Genomic DNA, 26,587 nt, shown 5'->3' with positions numbered 1-26,587 from the left:
ACATTGATGCCTTGGATTCCAATTCATGTTTATTGTAGATATTATCTTATTGTCATTCATCCACATCATTTAATGTACTTATAAAGTAGAAAGATAAGAAAATAGAAACAACCATAATAGATATTTTTCAATGTCTAGTAACAAAATACTTGGCATATCAATAATTTCTGTAACATGTTCACATTATGGGTATAAGTATAGAACCCATCTTTTCAACATGTTCTTTAAATTATTATCATTAACACACTATTGATATGGACATATTTGTTTATGTACTTTCTCCATAACACTTAGGTATTTAAAATTTCATTAAATACTCATAATTCGGACAAAAAGCTACTTTGAGGAATTATTGCCACACATTCTTAGTGACTTGGCTATAAGTCGACAATTCCAAATCCTAAAATAAATTTCCTCAGCTAGATACTATTCATTGTGGCCTCAAAGCAAACAACAAACTTAGTCCCTATTGCACATAAAACAGTAAGAGATTTGCCTCATACTTTTTCATAAAATAACTTTACTATATGACAAAATACATAACCATAATTATATTTTTCATCATTAGAGTGATTCCATAAAATAGGGTCTGAATATCTAGTTACCTTAAGAGTATCAATTCTTCTTAAGGCAACAATATATTCTTTAATTTCTTGCAAATAACCTTGCACTCTTTTCTCCGTTTTTGGATCAAACATCATTGGGTTACTTTGGCAACAACCAAGGATGCCGACTAAAAGACTGATATTCAACCTTATACAAGTTTGTGCAATTATCAAATTCCTCATAACAATCATATATAAAATTTCTTTAACAGCCTAGTAAATTTTGAGACACTGTAAAATACTGAGCATTTCAAATTTATTTTTAAAGTATCTATTGAACAACAATTCTTCATGTAAAATCTTCCAAAACCTTATGCAACTATACTGAGACAATCCTAACAGTCATCATCTTGGTATTAAATTCAATCCCAATTACGAATGATGGCTTATTCATAAATTTCATTTTTAAAGTTATTTACATACATAACTTTAATGCCATACTACAAACCATAATTCATACTTGCCAAAAGTCATAGACATGCATAACCAAAAAATGCAAATATACTCCCACTAACTTACGGGTATATACATTAACAATAAATATTTTTCTTAATCCAAAATAGTATTGATATTATCAAATTTCATATACCAATTTTCAATAAATCCGTTACCTTTTATAAGTAATCATTTTATTCGTTTCTTGTAAACTTCATGCTTTCACTTTACTTTTCACATCTATTTGATGTAATTTTAGACCATAATATGTTACTAATATCTTAGTGATCCTCAATGAGTTCTTTCAAGTTCAATAGAAAATTTCTCTGATCAATGGTTATTTCTTATTAAAATAATTAATTACAAGTTTAATTTTATATCGTTCAACATTGCCGTTAAAGGATTTTGTCTCTAAGACCCATTTCTATTCAACTTTTCATACATTTTAGATAATTTAGATGAAATTATAGACTTTACATTGATCCATAGATTTCAATCACTCTTTTATGGATTGATCTGTTATAGAATCATCTATTTCTATAAATTATGAAAATATATGTAAACTTTTATTTATTTCTATATTATATTCAAATCTTGAAAATACACAACTTAGCTTAATCAAATAGCAAAGTAAGAAGACTACATGAGATTATTACTTGTTCTGATGTCTCTATGACCAATTATTCAGTAGTGTTTCTTTGATGAGGTTAATGATAATTTGTTTGTTGTTCCACGTTATCATTAAAATAATCATAAAAGGAAACTACAAGAATGCACTTCACGACAATTATATCTCTAGTTTCCATACTCCCACTGATTTTGCCAACCATAAGAAATTTGACATTTCAATTTTCTCAAATTCAAAATAGAAACAATACATTTTACATCATTTGAATCTCTCTTAGTAATCAATAATGATAATATATCAAAAAACTATTATAGGATTCAACTTTCTTTCATTTTGGTTATAAAGTATTACTTTAATTTGATTACCCATACATGTATATGCCTGAAATCAATTCATAACTCAACATAAATCATTAAGACTACATTAATAAAAACATGATATAAGTTCTAAACCATTATAACCCAACTCTTATGATACTATTTCAATCCAATTCAATGATTTTTACATTTTTATTTAACTGCAATTCCTCCCCATGATTTTCAAATTCTTATGTTATCAGCCTCCTTGCCGACAACTTTATAATGGTGATGTAGGGGGCTCTAAAAGCCACAGTAACCGCAGTGTAGAGGTTTTGTAAATCGATAAAAGAAAAATAATGGTAACCGTGGATTGAGGTAGACATTAGTAGTGGGAGGAGTGTAAGAACCTAAGGAAAATGGCTCCGGGCCATGCATCGACATTGCCCTTGACAAGCCATGACACGCCTTTGACACTCAGTAGCGAGGATAGTGGCCTGCCTCATAGGCATGCCATCCAATGCACGACTCCATCTTGTGCCTTGCAGTACTGATGTCCGGGCTATCCACTTGAGCCATGCGGAGTCAATGCCTAGGCCACCTGCTTGGGTCATGTAGCATTAGTGCACTACACCATACCGTGCCCACCAACAGCCATGAGCCAGACTAGCCCAGCCGTGGGCCATGATTCACATTAGACCATCCATGGGCCATGATTCAAATTAGACCATCCATGGGCCATTGCATGCCGCGACCATCATAGTCTATGCAAGTCTATTTTATTGCTTTAATTTATTTTTTTTATTTTAGTTATTTTTCAAAAGATCTTTTGGGGGTTTCCACTTTGTAATCTCTGTAAATAAGACCCTTAGTCATTTTTTTTTTTAATTTTTTTAGGACAAAATCCCTAAAGGACGGCTTTCTTGTTCTTGTTCTTATTTTCGGTGCTTATGCACTTGGGCTACTTGGGTGCAATTCGTGAATTCCAAGGAGAGGATCACTATCTTGCAATACGTGAATAGGGACCCATCATTGCCAGGATTTGATCATGACTAAGCAAGAGGGCTAGCATCTTCGGTCATCATAAGGAGAACCAAGGCGAGAGGGCTTAGTGTTTAGGGACTAGACCGAGGTCCTTAACATTAATTGGTACTTTCATTGAGAGCTTCCTTGCTTGTTGATTTAAAAAGTTCTTACTTCTCCACGAGGTAAATAACGCGTTAACTTGAAACTTTGTGCATTGGTGGGGGTAATTCTTTGTGGATTCCGTTGTTATTTTATATTGTGAACTTGAAAACAAAGTTTGGGGGTTGAGGTAGAGGAAGTAGCAGATAAGTTATAGGGATCAACCACCCTTGAAGGTGGAGGACTCGTGGTTGGACCTTTGAGCTTGTACAAGAGGGATTGTCCACCCACGAAGGTGGACAGCTCAAGGTTGGACTTTTGAGGCTTGTTTCATCACCCAAGAGAGTTCAAGTTGCTGCCCAAGCTACTCTAAATAGAAACTTTTAGTTTGTAAGATGTTCAAGTCAAGAGTTTGCAATCGCCATGTCCATAAGCAACCTAGAGGTCGAGGGGCACAAGGGTTTCAACTAGGAACGTCTTGAGGTACTTGAAGGGAGTAACACTGGGATTCATAACGTCTTCAATGAGGTCACCACTACATTGGGCAAATTGAGGATGGCTCTGAATGACATCACTCGTGATAGTGAGGAGAATAAAAGGGCTATGGAGTCCATGAAGCGTGAGACCAATGCAAGCCTTGATAAGCTTGAGCAAAGACTTGTTAAAGGTCGTGGTCAAGGGCCACCCCGTAGTTCGAATGATCCAAGAGAGTTTAAGTTGCTGCCCAAGCTACTCCAAACAAAAAATTTCAATTTACAAGTGCAGTTTTCAAGTTGTTCAAGTCAAGAGTTTGCATTCGTCATGTCCAGAAGCAACCTAGAGGCCGAGGGGCACAAGGGTTCCAACTGGGAATGTCTTGAGGTACTTGAAGGGAGTAACATAGGGATTCATAACATCTTCAATGAGGTCACCACTACATTGACCGAATTGAGGATGACTTTGAATGTCATCACTCGTGATAGTGAGCAGAATAGAAGGGCCATGGAGGCCATGAAGCATAAGACCAATGCAAGCCTTGAGAGGCTTGAGCGAAGACTTGTTGAAGGTCGTGGTCAAGGGCCACCCTGTAGTTCGAATGATCCAAGACAAGAAGCCTTTGAAGATGGAGTGGAGGCAAGTGTGATGGGTTCCATGAATGAACCACCAAGGCATAACTTTAGAAGAGGTGGAAGAGTTGAAAATGATCGAGTGGTTGTGGAGAGATGGATCCGCAATGAGGATGCACGGACTAGAACTCCTACTTTGAGAGAGGAGTATCAAGGTGTAAGGTTTGAATGACCACAAGGAAAAGTAGACTAAGAGGCCGAGTGTGAGCATGACATGAGAGGCCTTAAAGTAGTGGAGATCATTATGAGAGAAGAAGAGGCCATCATGGCCGAAGATATGAAGATGACCATTATGAGGATAGAAGAGGAAACCAGACTTATGACCGGGGACCAAAGAGACCAAAGGTGGACTTCTCTAAGTTCAATGGGGGGATCCATACGAGTGGCTTGACAAGGTGGATCACTACTTCCGTGCATATGAAGTTCCTAGACACGAGAGAGTGTTAACGGCTTTCTTCTATCTACATAGCAAGGTGAGTAAGTGGTGGAGATGGATAATGGATCAATACGAGAAGGAAAAGGATGGGGTGGACAGCTCTTGAGAAATAATTCCTTATGCAATTCTGGCCATGCCCTAACATTAACCATCATGACCAACTTTCCAAGTTGAGGCAAGAAGGGAAGGTGCAAACATACATTGAAGAATTCCGACAACTTCAAACACTTGTGAGAGGTTGGTTTGAGGAGGCCCTTGTGGACACGTTTATAGATGGATTGAATCCTTGGTTAGCCAAAGAAATCAAATTGAAGCAACCCATAAGAATCCAAGAAGTAATGAGAATGGCGGAGATCTTGGAAGATAGTACCTCTTTTGAGAAATGTCAATGTGGGGATATAGGGAGCAAGTTCACCAAAACCTTGCAAACCAAAAATCATTGGACAGGTAAAGAGGCTAAGGGAGGGGCTTCTAAGCCCAAGTTGTATGAAATTAAAAAGCTCTCAAGGTGTAGATCGGGTAAGGCTTATGTGATGATTGAGGAGGATGATCATGATGAGTCCTCAACTCATGAATTCGAACAAGAGAAGGCTAAACCTAGTGAGGAAGATGAAGAAATCGAGTTATCTCTCAATGCCTTGTCAGGAGTTCAAAAACCCACTTCCATAGGAGTTATAGCATAGATTGGAAAGTTTGAGGTTACGTTATTAGTGGATAGTGGCTCAACCCATAATTTCATCAATTCCAACATTGTCACTAAGGTTGGATTGAAGCCAAGTGTGATAGAGCCATTTGAAGTCAAAGTTGCCAATAGGGACAAGTTAAAATATGAAGGGCATGTGAGGGAAGTTAAGATGAACATCCAAGGAGTAAGGCTGGTTGCCGATTTGCATGTCCTTTCACTAGTGGGACTTGATGTAGTGTTGGACAACCTATGGCTTAGAGGGGTTGGAAAAGTAGTTCATGACTATCACAAAATGACCATGGAGTTTAGACCCGGGTCTAAGAAAAGAGTATGGACAACTTTGACAACCAAGGAGGTGAAAGTCTTGTGAAGCTATCATGTTTGAGAAACTGTGCAAGGGTGGAGCTCATTGTCTCGTTATTGTTCTAGCCAAATTGGAGTCAGTTTTTGAGGTTGAGAAGATAGAAGAGAGAAGCGCACAAGATGACTTATCATTGATGCCCGTGGACATTCAAGAGGTCTTGATGGACCATTGGGGGGTTCTAGAGGTGCCTACTACATTGCCACCTACTAGGCATTTCGATCATTGAATTGTGTTGATTGATGAAAGCAAGCCTATGAATGTGCCTCTATACCGGTATGCCTATTTCCAAAAAGAAAACATAGAGAGACAAGTTGATGACATGTTGAAAGGTGGTTTGATAAGGCCTAGTACTAGTCCTTTTTCTTCACCGGTATTATTGGTGAGAAAGAAGGATGAGACTTGGAAATTTTGCACAGACTATCGACTCTTGAATGAGCCAACAGTCAAAGATGGTTCCCTATCCCTAGGGTTGATGAAATACTTGATGAGCTGCATGGGGCAAGCGTATTTTCTAAACTTGATTTAAGGTTTGGGTACCACCAAATAAGAATGAAAGATGATGATGTGCATAAGATGGCGTTTAGGACTCATTCCAGGTATTATGAGTATCTAGTGATGCTGTTTGGGCTATGTAATGCTCCTTCTATGTTTCAAGTCGCTATGAATATCATATTCAAGCTACTTTTGAGAAGGTTTGTGCTTATATTTTTTGATGACATTTTGGTTTATTCTAAATCCGTGGAAGCACACAAGGAGCATTTAAGTGTTGTGATGAGAATATTAGAAGATTACCATTTTTTCATAAAGGTTTCTAAATGCACCTATATTGAAAAAGAGCTTGAGTACTTGGGGCATTTCATTTCGGGTGAAGGGGTTAAAGTAGACCAACGGAAGATTGAAGCAATGGTTAATTGGCCATTGCCCAAAGATGAGTCGGCTTTGAGGGGATTCTTGTGTTTGACGAGGTATTATAGAAGATTTGTGAAGAATTATGAGCTTATGGCTAAAGCACTTAATTCCCTACTCAAGAAAGACAACTTTGAATGGACTCAAGAAGCAAGAGAGGCATTTGAAGACTTGAAGAGAGCCATGACAAATACACTTGTTCTTGCTTAGCCAAATTTTGAGAAGCCCTTTGAAGCGTACACGGATGCAAGTTGTGAAGGTATAAGGGCTGTTTTGGTTTAAGAGAGGAGTCCCTTGGCTTTTATTTCCAAAGCTCTTAGGCCAATGAAGAAGTCGTGGAGCACCTATGCTAGAGAGATATTGGTGGTTATGCATGTGGTGAAGGTGTGGTGGCCTTATCTTTTGGGCCGCAAGTTTACTATTGTGACTGACCAACAAGCCTTGAGGCACCTTTTGGAACAAAAGATCGTGACTCCCGAACAACAAAAATTCCTTGCGAAGCTTCTTGGTTTGGAATATGATATCATCGACCAATCGGGTAATGAGAATAAGGTGGCAAATGCATTGAGTAGGCGAGGGGAGTTCACTTTTGTGGATTGTACGTAAAGAAGATGATTCCACTATGATGGCCTTGAGTGGAGCCGAATTGAGAGTATGAGATAAAATCCAGGAAGCTACACTTATTGATGCTCGAGCCTTGGAGATCATTGAATTATTAGAAGCTAAAGGAGGAGTAGTAGTGGGCTTCAAGGTGAGAGATGGCCTTATCTATTATAAGGATTATGTTTATGTACCAAATGTGCCGAATTTGAGAAGAAAGATCCTTGATCATTTTCATAATAGCAAAGAAGGTGGGCACTCGGGTTGGTTGAGAACCTATATACGAGTGAAACATTTCTTCTATTGAGAAGACTTAAAAAGGCCGTGAAGAAGTTGGTAGTCGAATGTGATGTGTGCCAAAAATCCAAATATGACACGAGACCACCATCTAGGTTGTTGCAACCATTACCAATTCCAAACAAGATTTGGGAGGACTTGATAATGGACTTTGTGGAGGGATTGCCGACTAGTAGGGGTCATGAGGTGATCTTGGTGGTTGTTGATCGACTTAATAAATATGCACACTTCATTCCTCTTAAACATCCTTACACAGCCAAGATTGTGGCCAAAGTCTTTATTGACAATGTGGTGAAACTTCATGGATTTTCCAAGAGCATAGTGACGTATAGGTATAGGGTGTTGGTGAGCACATTTTGTAAGGAACTTTTTGAGTTACAAGGAAGCAAGTTAAGGGCAAGTTCCTCTTACCATCCTCAAACCGATGGGAAAACTAAGGTGGTTAATATGACACTTGAATAATATTTGAGATGTTATTGCCATGAAGAACAAATGAAATGAGAGGACTATCTTGCATGGACCGAGTATTGGTATAATACTTCATTTCATGCTTCCATTCAAAGAAGTCCGTTCGAAGTGGTATATGGAAGACCTCCACCTACCTTAGCGAATTATGAAAAGGGTACGGCCAAGAATGATGAGGTGGAGAGGGAATTGATTACTAGGGATGAGGTCCAAGTGAAGGTAAAGAAGGAGCTTAAGACAGGTCAAGAAATAATGAAAAAGTACTATAATGAAGGAAGGCATGTGGTTGTTTTTGAGGTAGGGGATTATGTTTATTTGAAGTTACAACCATACGGGCAAAAGATGTTGAGAAAAAGCTTAGTTTGAAGCTTTCCAAGAGGTACTATGGACCTTTTAGGGTATTGGAGAGATTGGGGAGCGTGGCCTATAGATTGGAGCTTCCTCCATCATCAAGATTACATTCGGTCTTCCATGTATCCGTGTTGAAGAAGAGGATTGGAGATCCGAGCCTTATAGTAGAGGAGCTTCCTGGCTTTGATGAGGAGGGTAGGATGCTTTTGCAACCTAGGGTGGTGCTTGAATATAGGGTGGTGATACGAGGAAGGAATAGAAGAAAAGTATGTTAAATGTTGATCCAATGGCAAGGGGTGCTGAGAGAGGAAGCCACTTGGGTGGATTATGATAACATGGTGGCGAGGTATCCACAGTTGATCTTTGAGGGTAAGGATGTGCTTGAAGAGATGAGGAATGTCAGAACCCCAAGGATAGTGGCCCCGGACCATGCATTGACATTGCCCTTGACAAGCCATGAAACGCCCTTGACACTCAGCAGCGAGGCTAGTGGCATGCCATCCAGCACACGCCTTGTAGCACCAACGGCCAGGCCACCCACCTGGGCCATGCATAATCAAAGCCCAGGCCACCTGCCTAGGCCATTCAGCATCAACGCATGGCACCATGCTGTGCCAACCAGCAGTTAAATGCATGGCACACTACCATGAGTCAGCAAGCTATGCACAGCACCATGCCGTGACTACTAGCAGCCATGAGCTAGACCAGCCTAGCCGTGGGCCATGATTCACACTAGGCCATCCATGGGCCATTGCATGCCACGATCATCATGGTTTATGCAAGTCTATTTTATTTCTTTCATTTATTTTTAATTATTTTTTAATTTTAGTTATTTTCCACTGGACCTTTTGGGAGTTTCCACTTTGTAATCTCTATAAATAGGACCCTTAAGTCATTTCTTTTACATTTTTTTGGGACAAAATCCCTAGATGATGGCTATGTTACTCTTGTTCTTATTTTCGGTGCTTATGCACTTTGGCTTCTTGGGTGCAATCTGTGAACCCCAAGGAGAGGGTTTAGTATTTAGGGATGATCCCTAACAAGGAGGCTGGGGAAGCCATTCCATCTTCTCCTCGTTGGCGTCATCCATTGTTGTGGCCAAACTGAAGGCACCATGTGTTGTAATGGTGACTAGTGTGGTGTTGCCTCTGAGGAAAGGAGATGAACTTCAGAAAAAAAACATCTAGGGTTTTTTTTTTTTAAAGGCTAAGGGTTGGGCTATGGGCAAGATTTAATCTTTTTCTTTGCTTTTGAAAATTATATCTTTAATGGTTGTGGCCCGAGCCGTGGGTTTTGGCCTAGCCCAAGAGAAAAGTAACGGGCCACTTCTGTGGCCCAGCCCGAAAATAATAATTAAAAAAAAAAGAATCGGGCCTACTCTACAGGCTCGACCCATTACTGTTGATTGAACAGAACTTTGCTTGTTCTTGAACTGGGTTTTTAGCCCGGGTCACTAAACTGGTCCGGTCTATACCCGGACCGGTTAGAATATAAAATAATATTATATTATTATTTTAATATTATTTATTCATTGAAAAAAAAATTAAATTTTATTCATGTTATTATTGTTAAATACATGTATTCAACTTTATTAAATGTTTTATACATGTTATTATTGTTATGTTCATGTATGAAAATTTTATTAAATTTATATGCATGTTATTATTTACTTGCATTAAATCTAATGTACATGTTATTATTATTAAATACATGAATGAATTGTTTATTTTGGCTCTTATTATCATGCAATATATATATTTTTTATCTAATATGGGGCAAATGATTTATATCAAAATTAAAGAAAGATTGATTGCCCAAAGGTACAAGATTTTCTTAAATTTTGATAAAAACTCTTTAAATTCCGTAGTAAAGTGGATATGATGGAGTAAACAATTTTATGTGTTAAGATCTACTCCCAAAGGAGGGTCTTGATGACACTACAAGTTTATTTATCAAATTAAGGTTGGAGTGAACATTTTGTATGTTAAGATCTACTCCTAAATGAGAGTTTTGATGACATTACTAGTTCATCCATCAAAGAAAGGTTAGAGGAAACACCTTGTATATTAGAGTTTACTCTCAAAGGAGAATTATGATGATATAGCTAGTTTATCCACATAATTTAATATTGGAGGGAGCACTTTATATGTCAGAGTTTACTCATAAATGAGAATTATGATGATATAGCTAGTTTATCCACAAAATTTAATATTGGAGGAAACACTTTGTATGTCAGAATTTACTCTCAAAAGATAATTCTGATGATACAACTATTTCATCCACAGAATTTAAAATTGGAGGGAACACTTTGTGTGTTAAAATTTACTCCCAAAGGAGAATTCTGATGATATAACTAGTTCATCCACAAAATTTAAAATTGGAGGGAACATTTTGTGTTGGGATTCATTCCCAAAGGATGGATCTCGATGAAACTATTAATTCATTCATATTAGTTTAAATTCTTGATAATGCATGATTTAAATTCCAAAATTAAAATTGGAGGCAACATTCTGTGTGTTGGGATTCACTTCCAAAGGAGGGATCTCGATGACACTATTAGTTCATCCATAATGATTTAAATTCTATTATTGTTTATGAGTGTCGAACTCAAAGTATTAATGTGATCAAAATGCTTATAGTAAATATATGAATATTATTACAAGTTTTATGTATAGAATGGACTTTAATATAGAGAAATATGAGCATGTCAAATTTACACTAAGAATTTTAGACCCTAGTTTATCTATTTTAAGTTTAACATCAATTATTATTGAGAATAGCGATAAGGGTCAGAAAAGTATAATATTTAAGAAGATTGAATTAATTACTACATATTAAACTATATGAATTTTTTAGTTTTGTACATAATGGTTTATTTTAGAGGTATTATTTTCATTAAATTAATGAGATATGAACAAGTTAGTAGCATGGTTATTAACTAGATACAAATTCATTTTGCTATGTACCTTTTGAGAAAGGAATGAAATGATTATAATGAAAATATAAGAATTGTGTCAATTGAAGTTTGAAAGAAACAATGACAGGATTTAGGTGCCCTAAGCATAAGACATGATTCAAAGGGAAGGGCAAACTTTTGTTTGTATAAGTTTTAAATCAAATCTTATAAATGTTTATGCATTCTTTTTAAATTAAACTCGAGTACAAATGTTTAAATTTCAATTTGTTTCAATATGCCATTTATGTTGGTTCCATTTTTCTCTCCAATAAAGGTGTATTTGTCATGCCTTAGTAATAATGTTTTTATTAAAATTTTTTCTCATTCATGAGGTATGTAGTGGAACCAAAAGAAAAAATGATTTATGAAAGACTTTTATGATTTATGGCATAGAATTTGAAACATAATTTGTGGTATAAAAGTTTGGAAAATATTTTCAAGAAAAGTTATAGAGATTAGTAAATAAAATATTTTCTGCATTTAGGTTTTCTTTTTTTTTTTTTTTTTTTATTTATTATTTTTTTTATAGGAAAGTCACTTTCATTTATAATCAAAACAAAATTACAATGCTAAATTAGTCCATTGGACTTGTTCAATAATAGGGGGAACAGACTCCCAAGATTAGTAAATAAAATATTTTCTGCATTTAGGTTTTTTATTTTATTTTTATTTATTTATAGGAAAGTCACTTTCATTTATAATCAAAACAGAATTACAATGCTAAATCAGTCCATTGGACTTGTTCAATAATAGGGGGAACAGACTCCCACCAAACACTTGTATTAATTATTGATCTTGCAAACCTTGCTAGTCTATGTGCTGATTCATTTGCCTCCCTATTGACATGCACAATCGAGCAACCTGGTATTCTAGTCTGCAGCTGCTTTATATCTATCACAACGTTTCCAAACATAGCATTGGCTAGCTTAGGTTTTGATAGCTCTTGAGTTAAAATCAACTAATTTGTCTAAATGATTAGAGCTTGCAAACCAAGAGGGATACAAAATTGTAAGCCTCTGAGTATAACTATAAGTTCAATCTCTAGAGGCTCCATCACTACTGTCTCCTTTTTGCTTACAGCCTTGATCACCTTTCCTTCCCAATCTCTGAGAATAAGACCAACCCCTGCACTGCCATCAACATGAAACATTGCTTCATCCACATTAAGCTTTGTGGTTCCTTGTGGAGGCAATTGCTACTTAGTCACTCTCTTAAGGCCATTATAACTAGTGCCTTTAGTTGCCTTAAAAGCCTTAAGCAAGCAAAGAGCATGGTTGACTACCTCTGCCGATTTCAATTGTTTTTTCTCAAACACCCACTGATTTCTTCTATACTAGCATGCCCAAGCTATCATAAATAACGCTCCAGCTCTTCTTGATTGTGGTTGCCTTGTACTCGAGCTACCATCTCTCTAAAATCCTCATGTGGTACTGCATTCATAACTTGAGGAAACTGTTGATCCCAGGTTGATGTGAACCCCAATAGACTTGCTTTGAGACCCAACAACAATACTGAAAAAATAACCCCAAGAAAGCAAAACTCAGGTATATGGATGGAGAATCTAGACCCGATGAGAACTCGTTCAAGAACCTAGATTATATCAAAATCTAGACCCATTGAAGAACCCGTCTCAAGAACCTAGATTACAAAGGAAGAACGCCACAAAAGTTTTGATTTACTTTTGATAAGTTCAGAAGTTCAAGAAAAACAAGAGGAGATAACTCAACTCTCAATGACAATTCCATATAGTCTGCCTCTCAAATGAGGTTACAAGTGGTTTAAATAAACAATCCCCAAAAACCCCAAGTAAACAATGCGTCGGGTACTGTAATGTGAACAATGCCATATGCCGCGCTACAGTAACTTCTGAAATCCTAGTGAGACATAAAATTATAACTTTTCAAATAAACCCTTGGTCAAAATACAAGGCTTTCCCAAAAATAACCCTAGTCCCTTAGAAATAAGACATAAGTGGGCCAAGCATCCTCAAGCCCACTTCCTCTAAACTAATAATAAAATACCGTTAAACAAATTGAAAGCCTTAACAACAATAGGCCCAATCTTTAAGTCATGTCTTCCATAGTTTGTATCAAGTGGATCAAAACTGGTTCTTTTTCCTTCAAGCCCATCTTGAGTGTTGGGCTCTTCCTAGCTTCATCCCAAGTGGATTGCACCAATCCTTGCACTGCTTCCTTAATCTTCTTGGCTCTTGATCTTGTAATTAGCCCATCTGGAATTTGCAAGGGATCTTTAAGGATAGCTCCACCTTGGTTCCCATCATTCCCCCTCTCCTCAAAAGGATTCGACCTCGAATTTTCATCTATATCAAAAGGAGAAAGATCAGAAACATTGAAGATAGCAGAAACATTATATTCACTTGGAAGGTCCACTTTATATGCATTGTCATTAATTTTCTCAAGAATTTGGAAAGGTTCATCTCCTCGAGGATGCAACTTAGTTTGTCTATGGGCTGGAAATCTTTCTTTGCGTATGTGAACCCAAACCCAATCTCCTGGTTCAAAGATGACATGTCGTCGCCCTTTATTGGCTTGGGAAGCAACCCTTTCATTCTTTTGGGCAATTTGAAGCCGTACCCTCTCATGGAGTGACTTCACCAACTCCGCCTTCTTTTGTCCATCTAAGCTACTCCTACCATCAATAGGTAAAGACATCAAATCTAAAGGAGTAAGTGGATTAAAACTATAAACAATTTTAAAAGGAGAGTATGAAGTAGTAGTATGCATGGTCCTATTATATGCAAACTCTATAAATGACAAACAATCCTCCCAAGTCTTTAAATTCTTATGAACAACAGTGCATAAAAGTTGAGTTAAAGTCCTATTAACTACTTCAGTCTGATCATCAGTCTGTGGGTGACAAGTAGTGGAAAATAAGAGTTTAGTACCTAATTTTCCCCACAGCACCTTTCAAAAGTAGCTAAAAAATTTAACATCCCTATCAGAAACAATGCTCCTGGGCACACCATGGAGTCGCACTATCTCCCTGAAAAACAAGTCAGCTATGCTTGTGGCATCATCTGTTTTATGGCATGGAATGAAATGTGCCATCTTGCTAAATCTATCCACAACCACAAGAATAGAATCTCTACACCTTTTTGTCCTAGGCAGCCCCAAAACAAAGTCTATAGATATGTTTACCCATGGCTCACTAGGAACGGGTAAGGGTGTATATAACCCATGTGGCAAAACCTTAGATTTGGCCTTTCTACATGTGATGCACCTGCTACAAATGCGATTGATGTCTCTTTTCATCTTAGGCCAAAAGAAATATTCATGCAATATGTCTAAGGTTTTCTTAACACCAAAGTGTCTCATTAATCCCCCGCCATGTGCCTCACGCACTAATAACTCACGCATAGAACAACTAGGTACACACAGTTTATTTTCTTTAAACAAGTAACCATCATGCTTGTAAAACTTACCAAATGCCGCCTTATCACATGCCATATACACATCAGAAAAGTCAACATCATCGGCATACATATCTTTCACATATTCAAACCCAAGCATTTTAGCACTCATAGAAGTAAGAAGTACTTACCTCCGGGATAAAGTATCAGCAACAATATTCTCCTTACCTTGCTTGTAACAGATGACATATGGAAAGGTCTCAATGTATTCCATCCATCTAGCATGCCTCTTATTCAACTTACCTTGACCCTTGAGATGTTTCAACGATTCATGATCGGTGTGGATCACAAATTCCCTAGGCCACAAGTAGTGCTGCCAAGTCTCTAATGCACGAACAAGAGCATAAAGTTCTTTGTCATAAGTAGGGTACTTCAGGGATGCCCCACTTAGCTTCTCACTGAAGAAGGTGATTGGCCGCCTATCCTGCATCAAAACGGCTCTAATCCCTATTCCTGAGGCATCACATTCAATCTCAAAAGTTTTGTTAAAATCTGGTAATGCTAACACGGGTGTAGAGCACAACTTTTCTTTAATACTGGCAAATCCATTCTCTTGATTAGCCCCCCAATGAAACCCAACATTCTTTTTAATGACTTCAGTGAGTGTTGTAGCAATGATGCTAAAATCTTTAACAAAACGCCGATAAAAACTAGCTAAACCATGAAAGCTTCTTACCTCAGTGACGCTCTTTGGTGTTGGCCACTCTTTAATGGCCTTGACTTTCTCTTCATCCATTTCAATACCCTTTGTACTAACAACATAACCAAGAAAAACAACTTCCTCCATGCAAAAGGTACATTTCTTGAAATTAGCACACAACTTTTCACATCTCAACACATTAAACACATATCTCAAATGCTCAATATGCTCATTTAAGTCCTTGTTGTACACTAGGATATCATCAAAGTACACAACCACAAACTTGCCTATAAACGCACGTAGGACATGGTTCATTAATCTCATGAAAGTACTGGGCGCATTTGTAAGTCCAAATGACATAACCAACCATCATAAAGCTCATACTTAGTCTTAAAAGTAATTTTCCATTCATCACCCTCTTTCATTCTAATTTGATGGTACCCACTTTTAAGATCAATTTTACTGAAAATACATGAGCCATGCAATTCATTGAGCATATCATCTAATCTAGGAATGGGATGTCGATATTTTACCGTGATATTATTAACCTCCCTGCAATCAATGCACATCTGCCACGTCCCATCCTTCTTAGGCACTAGAAGCACTGGTAGTGCACATGGGCTCATGCTCTCCCTCACGTACCCCTTGCTCATCAAATCCTCAATTTGCCTTTGAAGCTCTTTTGTCTCATCTGGATTACTTCTATAAGCTGGTCGGTTTGGAATAGCAGCGCCGGGCACAAAATCAATCTGGTGCTCAATGCCTCTAATGGGTGGCAACTCATTAGGCATTTCCTCTGGGAATACATCCTCAAACTCCTGTAACAAAGAAACAGCCAAACTAGGAAGAGGTTGGTTAGTTTCATCAAGATTAATATAAGACTCTTTATAGATAAGAAAAATCATAGGGCGATATGCTAAGAAAGCTTTCTTAACCTCACACTCTCTTACATAGAAACTCACTTTTGTCTTTCCATTTCTCTCAGCAGACTCTTTTTCTTTTTCACTTTTTCTTTTTTGCTCAATTTCATTTTCACTCTTTCTTTTTTTATCACTCTCATTTTCATTCTTTCTTTTTTGAGCAACCTCACTTTTCAGTTTCAGTTGGTCCTCATAGACCTGTCTTGGAGTTAAAGGAGCAAGCTTGGTTATTTTGCCCTCCTTTACAAAACTGTACATGTTTTTGAATCCATCATGTATCACTCTCCTATCATACTGCTATGGTCTCCCCAACAATATATGGCCAGTATACATAGGCACAACATCACAAAGTACTTCATCTTGATACTTCCTAATGGAAAAAGTAATTAACACTTGTCTATTCATCTAACCTCCTCACAATCATTCAACCACTGCAACTTGTATGATCGAGAGTGTTTCAAGGTAGGTAAATTCAATTTCTCAACTAATGTAATGCTGGCAACATTAGTACAACTCCCCCCATCAATGATCATACTACTTACCTTGCCATTGATGTTGCATCTAGTATGGAAAATGTTCTCCCTTTGTTGCTCTGCTTCATCCATCTTAATTTGTGTGTTGAGAGCACGCCTGGCAACAAGAGACTCACCTGTTATGGGGTATTCTACTCCATCATCATCACTAGCATCCTCCAACTCGGGTATCTCATCACGATCATCCTTACTTGCAGTCATCACCTCCCCATTGTCATGCATAATCATCACACGTTTGTTTGGACATTGAGAAGCGATGCGCCCTGATCCCAAATACTTAAAGCATTTAATATCTCTATTTCTAGAAGGTTGGGATGCCAACTTGGGTTTGTTGCTGGTTCCTTCATCGTTTCCTTTAGGTGGTTCTGTCTTTGCCTTTGTTACAGCTTGATCATCTTTCTCCCACTTTGGTTTCCAAGGAATGCTAGAAACTGAAGTATACCTTGATGTCCATTTCCTCTTTAATTGCCTCTCCACCTTCATAGCCATGTGCACCATGTCTTCTATTTCTACATAATGTTACAACTCAACCACATTGGCTATCTCCCTATTCAAACCACACAAAAATCTAGCCATAGTGGCCTCCCTATCCTCCTCTACATTCGCCCGTATCATAGCCACCTCCATCTCCTTATGGTAGTTCTCTACACTCCTAGACCCCTGTGTAAGACTTTGTAATTTCTGGTAGAGGTCCCTATAGTAGTGGCTAGGTACAAATCTCCGCCTCATGAGAGCTTTCAACTCTCCCCATGTCTCGACATACCTCTCATAATTCCTCCTCCTATTGGTCACTAATTGATCCCACCAAATAATAGCATAATCAGTGAACTCAATTGCTGCCAACTTCACTTTCTTCTCCTCTGAATAGTTATGACAATCAAAAATCAACCCTATTTTCTTCTCCCACTCTAAATAAGCTTCAGGGTCAGTTCTACCTTGGAAAGATGGTATTTTCATTTTGATGCTTTCAAGGTCCCTATATACTCCATCACGACCCCATGGGTTTTCCCTAAATCCTCTTTCACGCCTGACTCCTCTATGCCTACCCATCCCAACTTCAGAAATTAGGTATTCCTCATCCTCACCATCTCCTTTATCTTCATACTCATGTTCTCTTCTAGGTTCACGTCTCCTCCTATCACTCCCACCATGTAAATTTTTAATTACTTCATCTTGTTGATCCATCCTATCTCTCACTTCCCCTAACATCATGTTCAATCGTTCAAACTATTGTTGCATTGCCTGCAACATAAAGGAGTTATCTGCCATCCCCTTTGGTGATGAGTCACTTTTATGAGACATCGTACGCGCTGCACAAAAAAAACTATTAGTAGAAAAGACCTCACACGTTCCATTACGTGTTTACACTCGAATAATAGCACTTCACTCGTGTTTCACTCTTAATTGGATTTTTTTCTGATAATGATCTCACACTCTCTTGCCTTTTACCTCAAGAGTTTTTCCACTCAAGTTCTTTCAGAACTAATTGAACTAAATCAAGACAATACAATCTTGTCTTATTCCAACTAGTAATTAGATCCAAGAAACTCTTAACAAGAGAAAATACTGAAAGAATAAAATGACACAAGACTCAAGGAAATGATACGAGCAAAAGATTAATTACAAGACAATATACCAACTATAATGATATATGCAGCCCCTTTGATGATAAGACTCAATAATAAAAAACTCGGATTCCTAAACTTCTTTTTTTTTTTTTTTCGAATTTTCTTTTCTTTTCTTTTCCTTTCATTTCCTTTCATTTCTTTTCTTTTCCTTTCTTTTCTTCTCTTTTCTTTTTCTTTTTCTTTTTCTTTTCTTTTCTCACTGATTCAATCACAAACAGCAATATTCAATTGTAACAATCAAATAATTTAATTCAAACACATAAAAATTGACAAGGAAATAGAAGAGAATCAATGAAACGACACTCCAAGGAATTGACAAACTTAAAGATGCAAGAAACCCAAGAAATTTCCAACCCTATAGATGCTGCAAATTTTGGCAGTCCTCAAACAAGCAATTTAGTCACCCAATGTTGATAAACATGAAACCAAAATGATAGAGTAATCTGGCAGCCCTAGGAAAAACGAATTTCTGCACATTTTTTTTTGCAATCCTAGAATAATGAAACCCTAGAATTAAAGATGCAATAGATAAAAGATAGAATTATACCTGATTGGAAACCTTGCTCTTATACCAAATGATGTGAACCCCAATAGACTTGCTTTGAGAACCAACAACAATATTGGAAAAACAACTCCAAGAAAGCCAAACTCAGGTATATGGATGGAGAATCTAGACCCGATGAGAACTCATTCAAGAACCTAGATCATATCAAAATCTAGACCCATTGAAGAATCCATCTCAAGAACCTAGATTACAAAGGAAGAACGCCACAAAGGTTTTGATCTACCTTTGATAAGTTTAGAAGTTCAAGAAGAACAAGAGGAGATAACTCAACTCTCAATGACAATTCCATATAGTCTGCCTCTCAAATGAGGTTACAAGTGGTTTAAATAGACAATCCCCAAAAACCCTAAGTAAACAATGCGTCGGGCACTGTAGCGTGAACAGTGACATACGCCGCGCTTCAGTAACTTCTGAAACCCTAGTGAGATATAAAATTATAACTTTCCAAATAAACCCTTGGCCAAAATACAAGGCCTTCCCAAAAATAACCCTAGTCCATTAAAAATAAGACATACGTGGGCCAAGCATTCTCAATCCCACTTCTTCTAAACTAATAATAAAATACCGTTAAACAAATTGAAAGCCTTAACAACAATAGGCCCAATCTTTAAGTCATGTCTTCCATAGCTTGTATCAAGTGGATCAAAACTGGTTCTTTTTCCTTCAAGCCCATCTTGAGTGTTGGGCTCTTCCTAGCTTCATCCCAAGTGGATTGCACCAATCCTTGCATTGCTTCCTTAATCTTCTTGGCTCTTGATCTTATAATTGGCCCATCTGGAATTTACAAGGGATCTTTAAGGATAGCTCCACCTTGGTTCCCATCATAGGTTTCAGTAAGCATCTGACATTGTTTAAGAGCATGTGCAGTGTTTTCACAACTTGCAGAACACAATTGACATGTGACATCTTCAACTACCTTTCTCATTTTCAAGTTGCATCTGGTTGGAAGGGCTTCAATGCAAGCTCTCCATGCAAAAATCTTAACCTTCTGGGGCACTTTCATACTCCAAATGGCCTTCCATAGCTTTTTATCTTCTCTACTCCTAGAGCTTTCTCCCTTTGCTGTTGTTGTGGCCAAGCTTTTGAAAATTTTGTAGGCACTCTTAACACTAAAGCAACCATTCCTCTCCATGTCACATATTAACTTATCCTCATGGTTTTCTAAACTTAGAATAATTTTCAAAATTGCTTTAGCAAGTTCGGGGGCCAACAAACTTCTGACTTTGCTTATATCCCACCACCTTGAATGTTGATCAATTAACTTATCCTCTACTCATTGTCTGTTGTAAGCTTTTGAAACTAGGCACCCAATAGTCATCCCAAAGCATTATCATTCTTCCATTCCCAACCCTCCACCTGCAACCTTGTAGAAGCTTTCTTTCACTGACCATATACCCCTCCACACAAAGGATGGATTGTGACCAAGATTTGCATTCTGAAAATTCGAGTTTGGGAAGTATCTAGCCTTAAAAACTTTGTGAAGTAGGCTTTCCTCATTCTGCATTATTCTCCATCCTTGTTTTGCAAGTAGGGCCTCATTGAAAATCCTTAAATCTCTAAATCCCATACCCCCATCACCTTTAGTCTCACACAACCTCTTCCAACTCACCCAATATATCTTTCTCTTTTCCTTTTTCTGTCCCCACCAAAACTTGGCCATCTATTTCATGACACAAAGAGCTGGGCAGCTTAAAGTAGGACATAGTATATGTTGGAATAGCTAAAGCCACTGCCTTAATTAAGACTTCTTTTCCCCCTTGATATAAGAGCTTTTCCTTCCATTGCTGCAACTTAGACCATACTTTGTGCTTAATGTCAAAAAAATCCCTTCTTTTATCTTTTCCTACCATTGACGGTAGGCCTAGATATTTGTCATAATTCTAGTATGCTTGAACTCCCCACAAAGATAGGACTTTGTTGCTTAACTTCTAATTGGACATTGTTACTGAAAACCATTGCAGTCTTTCCTCTATTAATTCTTTGACCTAATGCATTCTCATAATCTTCAAGGATTCTTTGTAACTCCATGTTCTCTTGAAGAGTGGCCTTGCAAAAACGAATGCTATCATCTGCAAATAGCAACTGATTCACCACAGGAGCCCCTCTGCATACACGAATGCCTGAAATCTAATTTCTGGAGCTTGCTTCAGTCAAAAGAGAAATAAGTCCCTCACAGTTCCCAATAAGAACAAATAGGGAGATAGTGGATCTCCTTGTTTGATCCCACGAGAAGGATAAATAGGGCCAACTGGTTCTCCATTAATGAGAATGGAAAAAGAGACTGTTTTGACACAAAGCATGACTAAGTGGATCCATCTATGAGCAAATCCCATATGTTTCATAACAGCCTCCAAATAATGCCATTCAAGCCTATCATAAGCTTTGCTTATATCTAACTTGATGGACATGTATCCCTCTTTACCAGCTATTTTTCTTCTTAAATAATCAATCATTTCATAGGCTACAAGAATATTATCAGAAATGACTCGACCCGGTACAAATGCACTTTGAGAGTTGGATATAACATGAGGAAGGACTAGTTTCAGCCTATTAGACATGACCTTGGAGATCAATTTATAAATGACATTACATAGGCTTATTGGGTGATACTGGGATACTAACTCAGGCTTTTTAGTTTTAGGGATAAAGACAATAAAGGTATGATTTAACTCAGTAAGGAAGTGACCTTCATTAAGAGCATGCAACACAGCTTTGGTCACAGACTTTCCCACAATATGCCAATATTTTTGATAGAAAATAGGAGCCATACCATCGGGTCCAGGAGCTTTGGTAGGATCCATTTGTTGCAATGCAGTCTGTACTTCATCTTCAGAATAGGCCTTTGTGAGAGCTTCATTCATTGCTGTTGTTACCCTGCCTTGTAGAGAAGATAAGAAATTGTTGCTAGTTACCAAGCCACTTGATTTAAATATCTCTTCAAAATACTTTATTATCAATTCATCCCTTTGCTCATTTTCTTGCCATTCTCTATTTTCATCCTTGAGCCTTGTGCTGGTATTCTTCTTTTTCCTTTGACTTGCTTTGCTTTGGAAATACTTAGTATTTTGATCTCCCCCTTTTAACCATAATGATTTTGATCTCTGCCTCTAAAGTATTTCCTCCCTCTCCAACCATATTTGTACTTCCTCTCTTGCTTGTTGTACTGCTACTCTATTTGGAGTTCTTAAGTTCTTAGCTTGGATCTTCTCTAGTTGCACTCTAGCCATCCTTAATCTCTTTTGGAATGTTCCAAAACTAGCTTTGTTCCATCTTAGCAAACTGTCACTACACCTCGAAATCTTATTCACCACCTCTCCAATAGGTCCATCATCACAATAAACTTGCCAAGCCTTCTCAATCACCTTTCCACATTCTTCACTTTCTGTCCAGACTGCTTCAAACCTGAAAGGCTTTTGGCCCTTAAACTTTTGCAGACAACCCTTAGTTTGTAGCACAATAGGGTTATGATCTGAATAAGCAACAAAGGTATAAAACACCTTTGCATAAGGAAAAGCTCACACCATGCATTATTTGCTAGGGCTCTATTTAGTCTTTCATGAATAGCATTAACCCTTTCTTTGCTGTTCCACCATGTAAAACTGATTCCTTCATAACCCAGATCTAATAAGGTATAGTCATCTATCATTCTTCTAAAACTCTCCATTTGCAATTCAGATCTATCCTTCCCACCTTTTTTTTTTTCAATTCTACTAGTGATTTCATTAAAATCACCCATCACCAACCATCTCCCATGATCATCCCTACTTAAAGACCTCATTAAGTCCCAAGTTTCTTCCCTCCTACTGGTTTCTAGATGTCCATATAGACCTGTTAATTTCTATCAACCCTCATTATCACTATCCTTCACTTTAGCATCAATATGATGCTTAGAGAAAATTTTAATGGTTAGCTCAATTTCCTGTCTCCATAACAAATTAAGACCTCCACCTTTTCCCTCACAATCTACTATTAGACAATTTTGTAACCCCACCTGACACTTCATTCTATCAATTATTCTGCTGCTTACTTTTGTTTCTTGTAAAAACATTATATCGGGACCTTCCTTCTTGACTAAATCACGAAGGGCTCTAATGCCACGTGGGTTCCCAATCCCACGTGCATTCCAACTTAAAATTTTCATGGCTCTTGGTGGGGCTAAATCACAGCCTCCACCGTTCTTCGAGTTAAAATCTTCCCAGCCTCCATAACCTTTCTCAGTTTTGTTGCAGGTAAGGGTCCGAGCCATTGTCCTCCATTCTACTTCCCTTCCTCTTCATGGAATTTCTAACTACTGATTATGGGCTCCTTTCTCAGTCATTCTTCTTTGCCTCAACCACTTTCCTCCTGTCACCTTTGCCTTAGTAACTTCTTCCTTAACTAAAAATTCACGTTCATGAGCTAATCCTTTCCCTTTCAGTTGGGCTTTAGAATCCACCTTTAAATTTATTGAACCCTCTCTAAAAGGCCTGACTAAGTTAGCCCCATCCTCACTTGATATGGCCCCTTTAGTGAGTTCCATATCTCTGGAAAGATGTTCATCCTGTTTGACATTACTCCCACAAGGCGCCATTACTTCAGCATTTACCACCTTGTCAGTTTCCTTATTTGGCTCCTTCACTGTAAATTCCCCTCCTCGAGTTAATCCTTCTCCATTACTACATGTAACAGTCGGTTCTGAAACTGCTCCACCATCTTCTTGAATTGGTGCAACTCCCTTGATTGCAGCCCTGGAACCGTTACAGTAGGACCTCTTCCCTGCTCAGGCTACTGCTCATGGTACTCGTGGTGGTTGTAAGCATTTCCATTGACCAGAATCACATGCTGCTGCACTGGCTGCTGCTCACGGTGCTCATGGTTGTTGTAGGCATTTTCAGAGAAAGTAAACACATGCATCCATTGACCAAAAGGAAGACTGTCTCCCTTGCATGCTCCTTGATCATTCTTTCATATGCTGCAATCCTTATGACTATGGCCCAAGCGGCCACATGCATAACAAAAAGTAGGCAATCTCTCATATGTAAAACGAACCCAATAGCTACCATGATTGCCCAAGTTTATACATTTACCTCTCAACAAAGTTTTGTAACATCCAAGCGTATTCTGATTCTGATAAATTCACCCCATGCAACTTCATCCTTTTCCACGTCAATCTCCTCCACTTCTCCAATGTTGTTACCAATCTTACTAACCACCTTTTCATTCATAGCACCCAAAGGGAGATCATATAATCTAATCCAAAAGGCAGCTTTTGTTATCTAAACTCTTTTTGCTTGTACTTCTCCTGTATAATTCTGCATCAGAATGAGATTTCTATCAAAAGACCAAGGACCCTCACATTGCACCCTAGTCTTTTCCTGCTGATCTTCAAACTCCACCAGAAGAATTCTAGACCCCAAATCCTTCACCCATAACTTTTTTTACAGGACGCTAAATCTTCTTCAAAGTTTGCTTGAATGCCTCATGGTTGTATGGTTTTTCTGCTAATAATGAAACTAATAAACAATGTTCACCCCTTTGGTTAGATTCTTCAAGCATCCCTTCATCCAGTATAATCTCCTCCTTTTCTTGCTCCGAGAATGACAACCTCTGACATAATTCTTCTAAAGTTTCTCCCATAATGTAATCTTGATAGATACAGCCTCGTACTATCCTGTACTAAGACAGGGAAAAAGACCTCCACAAATGCAGGTGCTTCCGAGAGGGAAAAGTACTATCCTTTTAGGTTTTCTAATCTCAAGATGTGTGCTAATTTGTATAAAAGGAAAGTAAATCAAATATATCAATAAAAGATGCCACAAGAAATAGAGAGTTTCTTGAGATAATGCATATAGATACATGTAAACCTTTTTATCTATAACATTTTATAGATAGAAATATTTCATTATTTTTTATAGATGATTTTCATGGTTGAATGTATTTATCTACTACATGAGAAGTCTCAATCCATTAGTAATTCTTGGGGTGCCTCCTCGCGGAGCCAAACAACCCCCCTGGGTTTTGTCTTCCAACACCCACTTTTGAGATAGATTGGGCCACCAAAAGAAGAAGAAGAAGAAGAAGAAGAGAGGACTTTATGATGGCATCGATGGTGTTCTTCCATCCCGGAGTACCAACGAAGAGAGGACTTTATGATGGCATCGATGGTGTTCTTCCATCCCGGGGTACCAACGAGGACACTCTGACTACCTTGCGCCACCCCTTCTCAGCCCTACTTAGTGGCTTCTCATCATTGTTCTCTCTATCTCTTTCTCTTGAGACAACGCCATACAAGCACAATTTATAGTTTGTGAGAATTTGAAGTAATTTCTTATGTATAAATACACATGCAATTTCAAATACAATTCATAAATATCAATGTGAAAATTTTACACATGTTGAACCAAACTACAATTTGATGTATATGTGTGAAACTCATGTATCGATTCATGCATAATATCAATACGAAGCAGTTTATGTTTCTTATGCATGATATCAATATGAAATAGTCTATGTTTTTGTGTTCTAGACCAAGAAGAAATTTACGGGCCTGTACAGTATTTTCATTGAGATCATAAAAAATATATAACTTGAAGCTTTGATACCACATGTTAAATATTTTAACATAAACATTAATAATTAGATCTTCAATTTTCTATTATCCACAATAATAACACAATGATAATTAAATGCGTCACTTTCTCCATCTAATTGATAGAGAATCTGACTTGACTATAAGAGAAGGATCACTCTAACAATTTTAACTCTGAGTGTCTCTCGATGGCTAGAGGCACAATGATACGGATTCATTATTGGTGTGAGTTGTCACCTCTAGTAATTTAAGGTATAAATTTGGATGCGGATTCATGTAACCAACTAAATTCGAATTTTTATCCATGTTTTAAATGTAGTTTGGGTATCTGTTCATCCGTTCAGGTTCACTTGGTTATAACCCAACTAAATACCCAACCTTACCTAGTTATAAAAACCCAAACATCCAATTACCTAAGTTGTAACTAGATACTTGAATTTGTCCACAAACTATTTTAAAGAGGAGGGTTACAAACATAAAACAATGTCATTTCATTTATAAGCCAAATTAATTTTACAATGTGAAACCCGATTATGAGTATTGAGTATTAATCTAGTATTTGTATTATATAACTGTATCTTCATTCAAATATGGGTAGGTACAAAATTTGAATGGGTAGGTACAAAATTTGAATACCTGCCTAGATGAATTTGGTTTAAACTGCAAGAAAATTCTTATAATCTTGAAAGAATGAAATGTTTTATATCTAAACAAATGTATTTTTTATATCTAAACAAATGTTAAAAATTAAGTGGCCAAAAGACCAAAAATCTAAATAAAACTTTCAAAAGAGGAGAAAGCCATAGAAATAAGTAAGAATTTGCTACAAAGTAGAAGAGTTAAAACATTTGTGATTGGTGCCAAATGTTTCACTACCAGCTTTCTTTCACAAGAGGCAGACTACTAAAGGCTTCTCTCAAGTCATCGATGTGTTGCTTTGGTTCCTTACTTTTGACAAGCAAGTCGTCAATGTAGACTTCCACATTGCACCCAATCTATTTTTGAACATCCGGTTCACCAACCTTTGATAGGCTGCTCCAGTGTTCTT

The 26,587-nt window shown here is 37.5% G+C and overlaps 2 protein-coding genes across 2 annotated transcripts; one reads left to right on the top strand and one right to left on the bottom strand.

The window, feature by feature from the left end:
- The first annotated feature begins 6,253 nt into the window (after window positions 1-6,253).
- Window positions 6,254-6,796, top strand: LOC122277032 (uncharacterized mitochondrial protein AtMg00860-like). Its single transcript, XM_043086916.1, has one exon. It carries the CDS (start codon window positions 6,254-6,256, stop codon window positions 6,794-6,796), a length of 543 nt encoding a protein of 180 aa, XP_042942850.1.
- A 15,282-nt stretch (window positions 6,797-22,078) lies between these two features.
- On the bottom strand, window positions 22,079-22,635 carry LOC122277031. Its single transcript, XM_043086915.1, has 2 exons — window positions 22,491-22,635; window positions 22,079-22,440 (listed from the first exon to the last, which is right to left on the bottom strand). The coding sequence occupies exons 1-2, from the start codon at window positions 22,633-22,635 to the stop codon at window positions 22,079-22,081; spliced, it is 507 nt and encodes a 168-aa protein (XP_042942849.1).
- Window positions 22,636-26,587: the final 3,952 nt, after the last annotated feature.

This window comes from Carya illinoinensis, chromosome 9 (genome assembly GCF_018687715.1).
Source record: "Carya illinoinensis cultivar Pawnee chromosome 9, C.illinoinensisPawnee_v1, whole genome shotgun sequence".
Classification (NCBI taxonomy): domain Eukaryota; kingdom Viridiplantae; phylum Streptophyta; class Magnoliopsida; order Fagales; family Juglandaceae; genus Carya; species Carya illinoinensis.
Note: the sequence above shows the minus strand (reverse complement) of the source record. Positions and strands in the feature narration are given on the sequence as shown.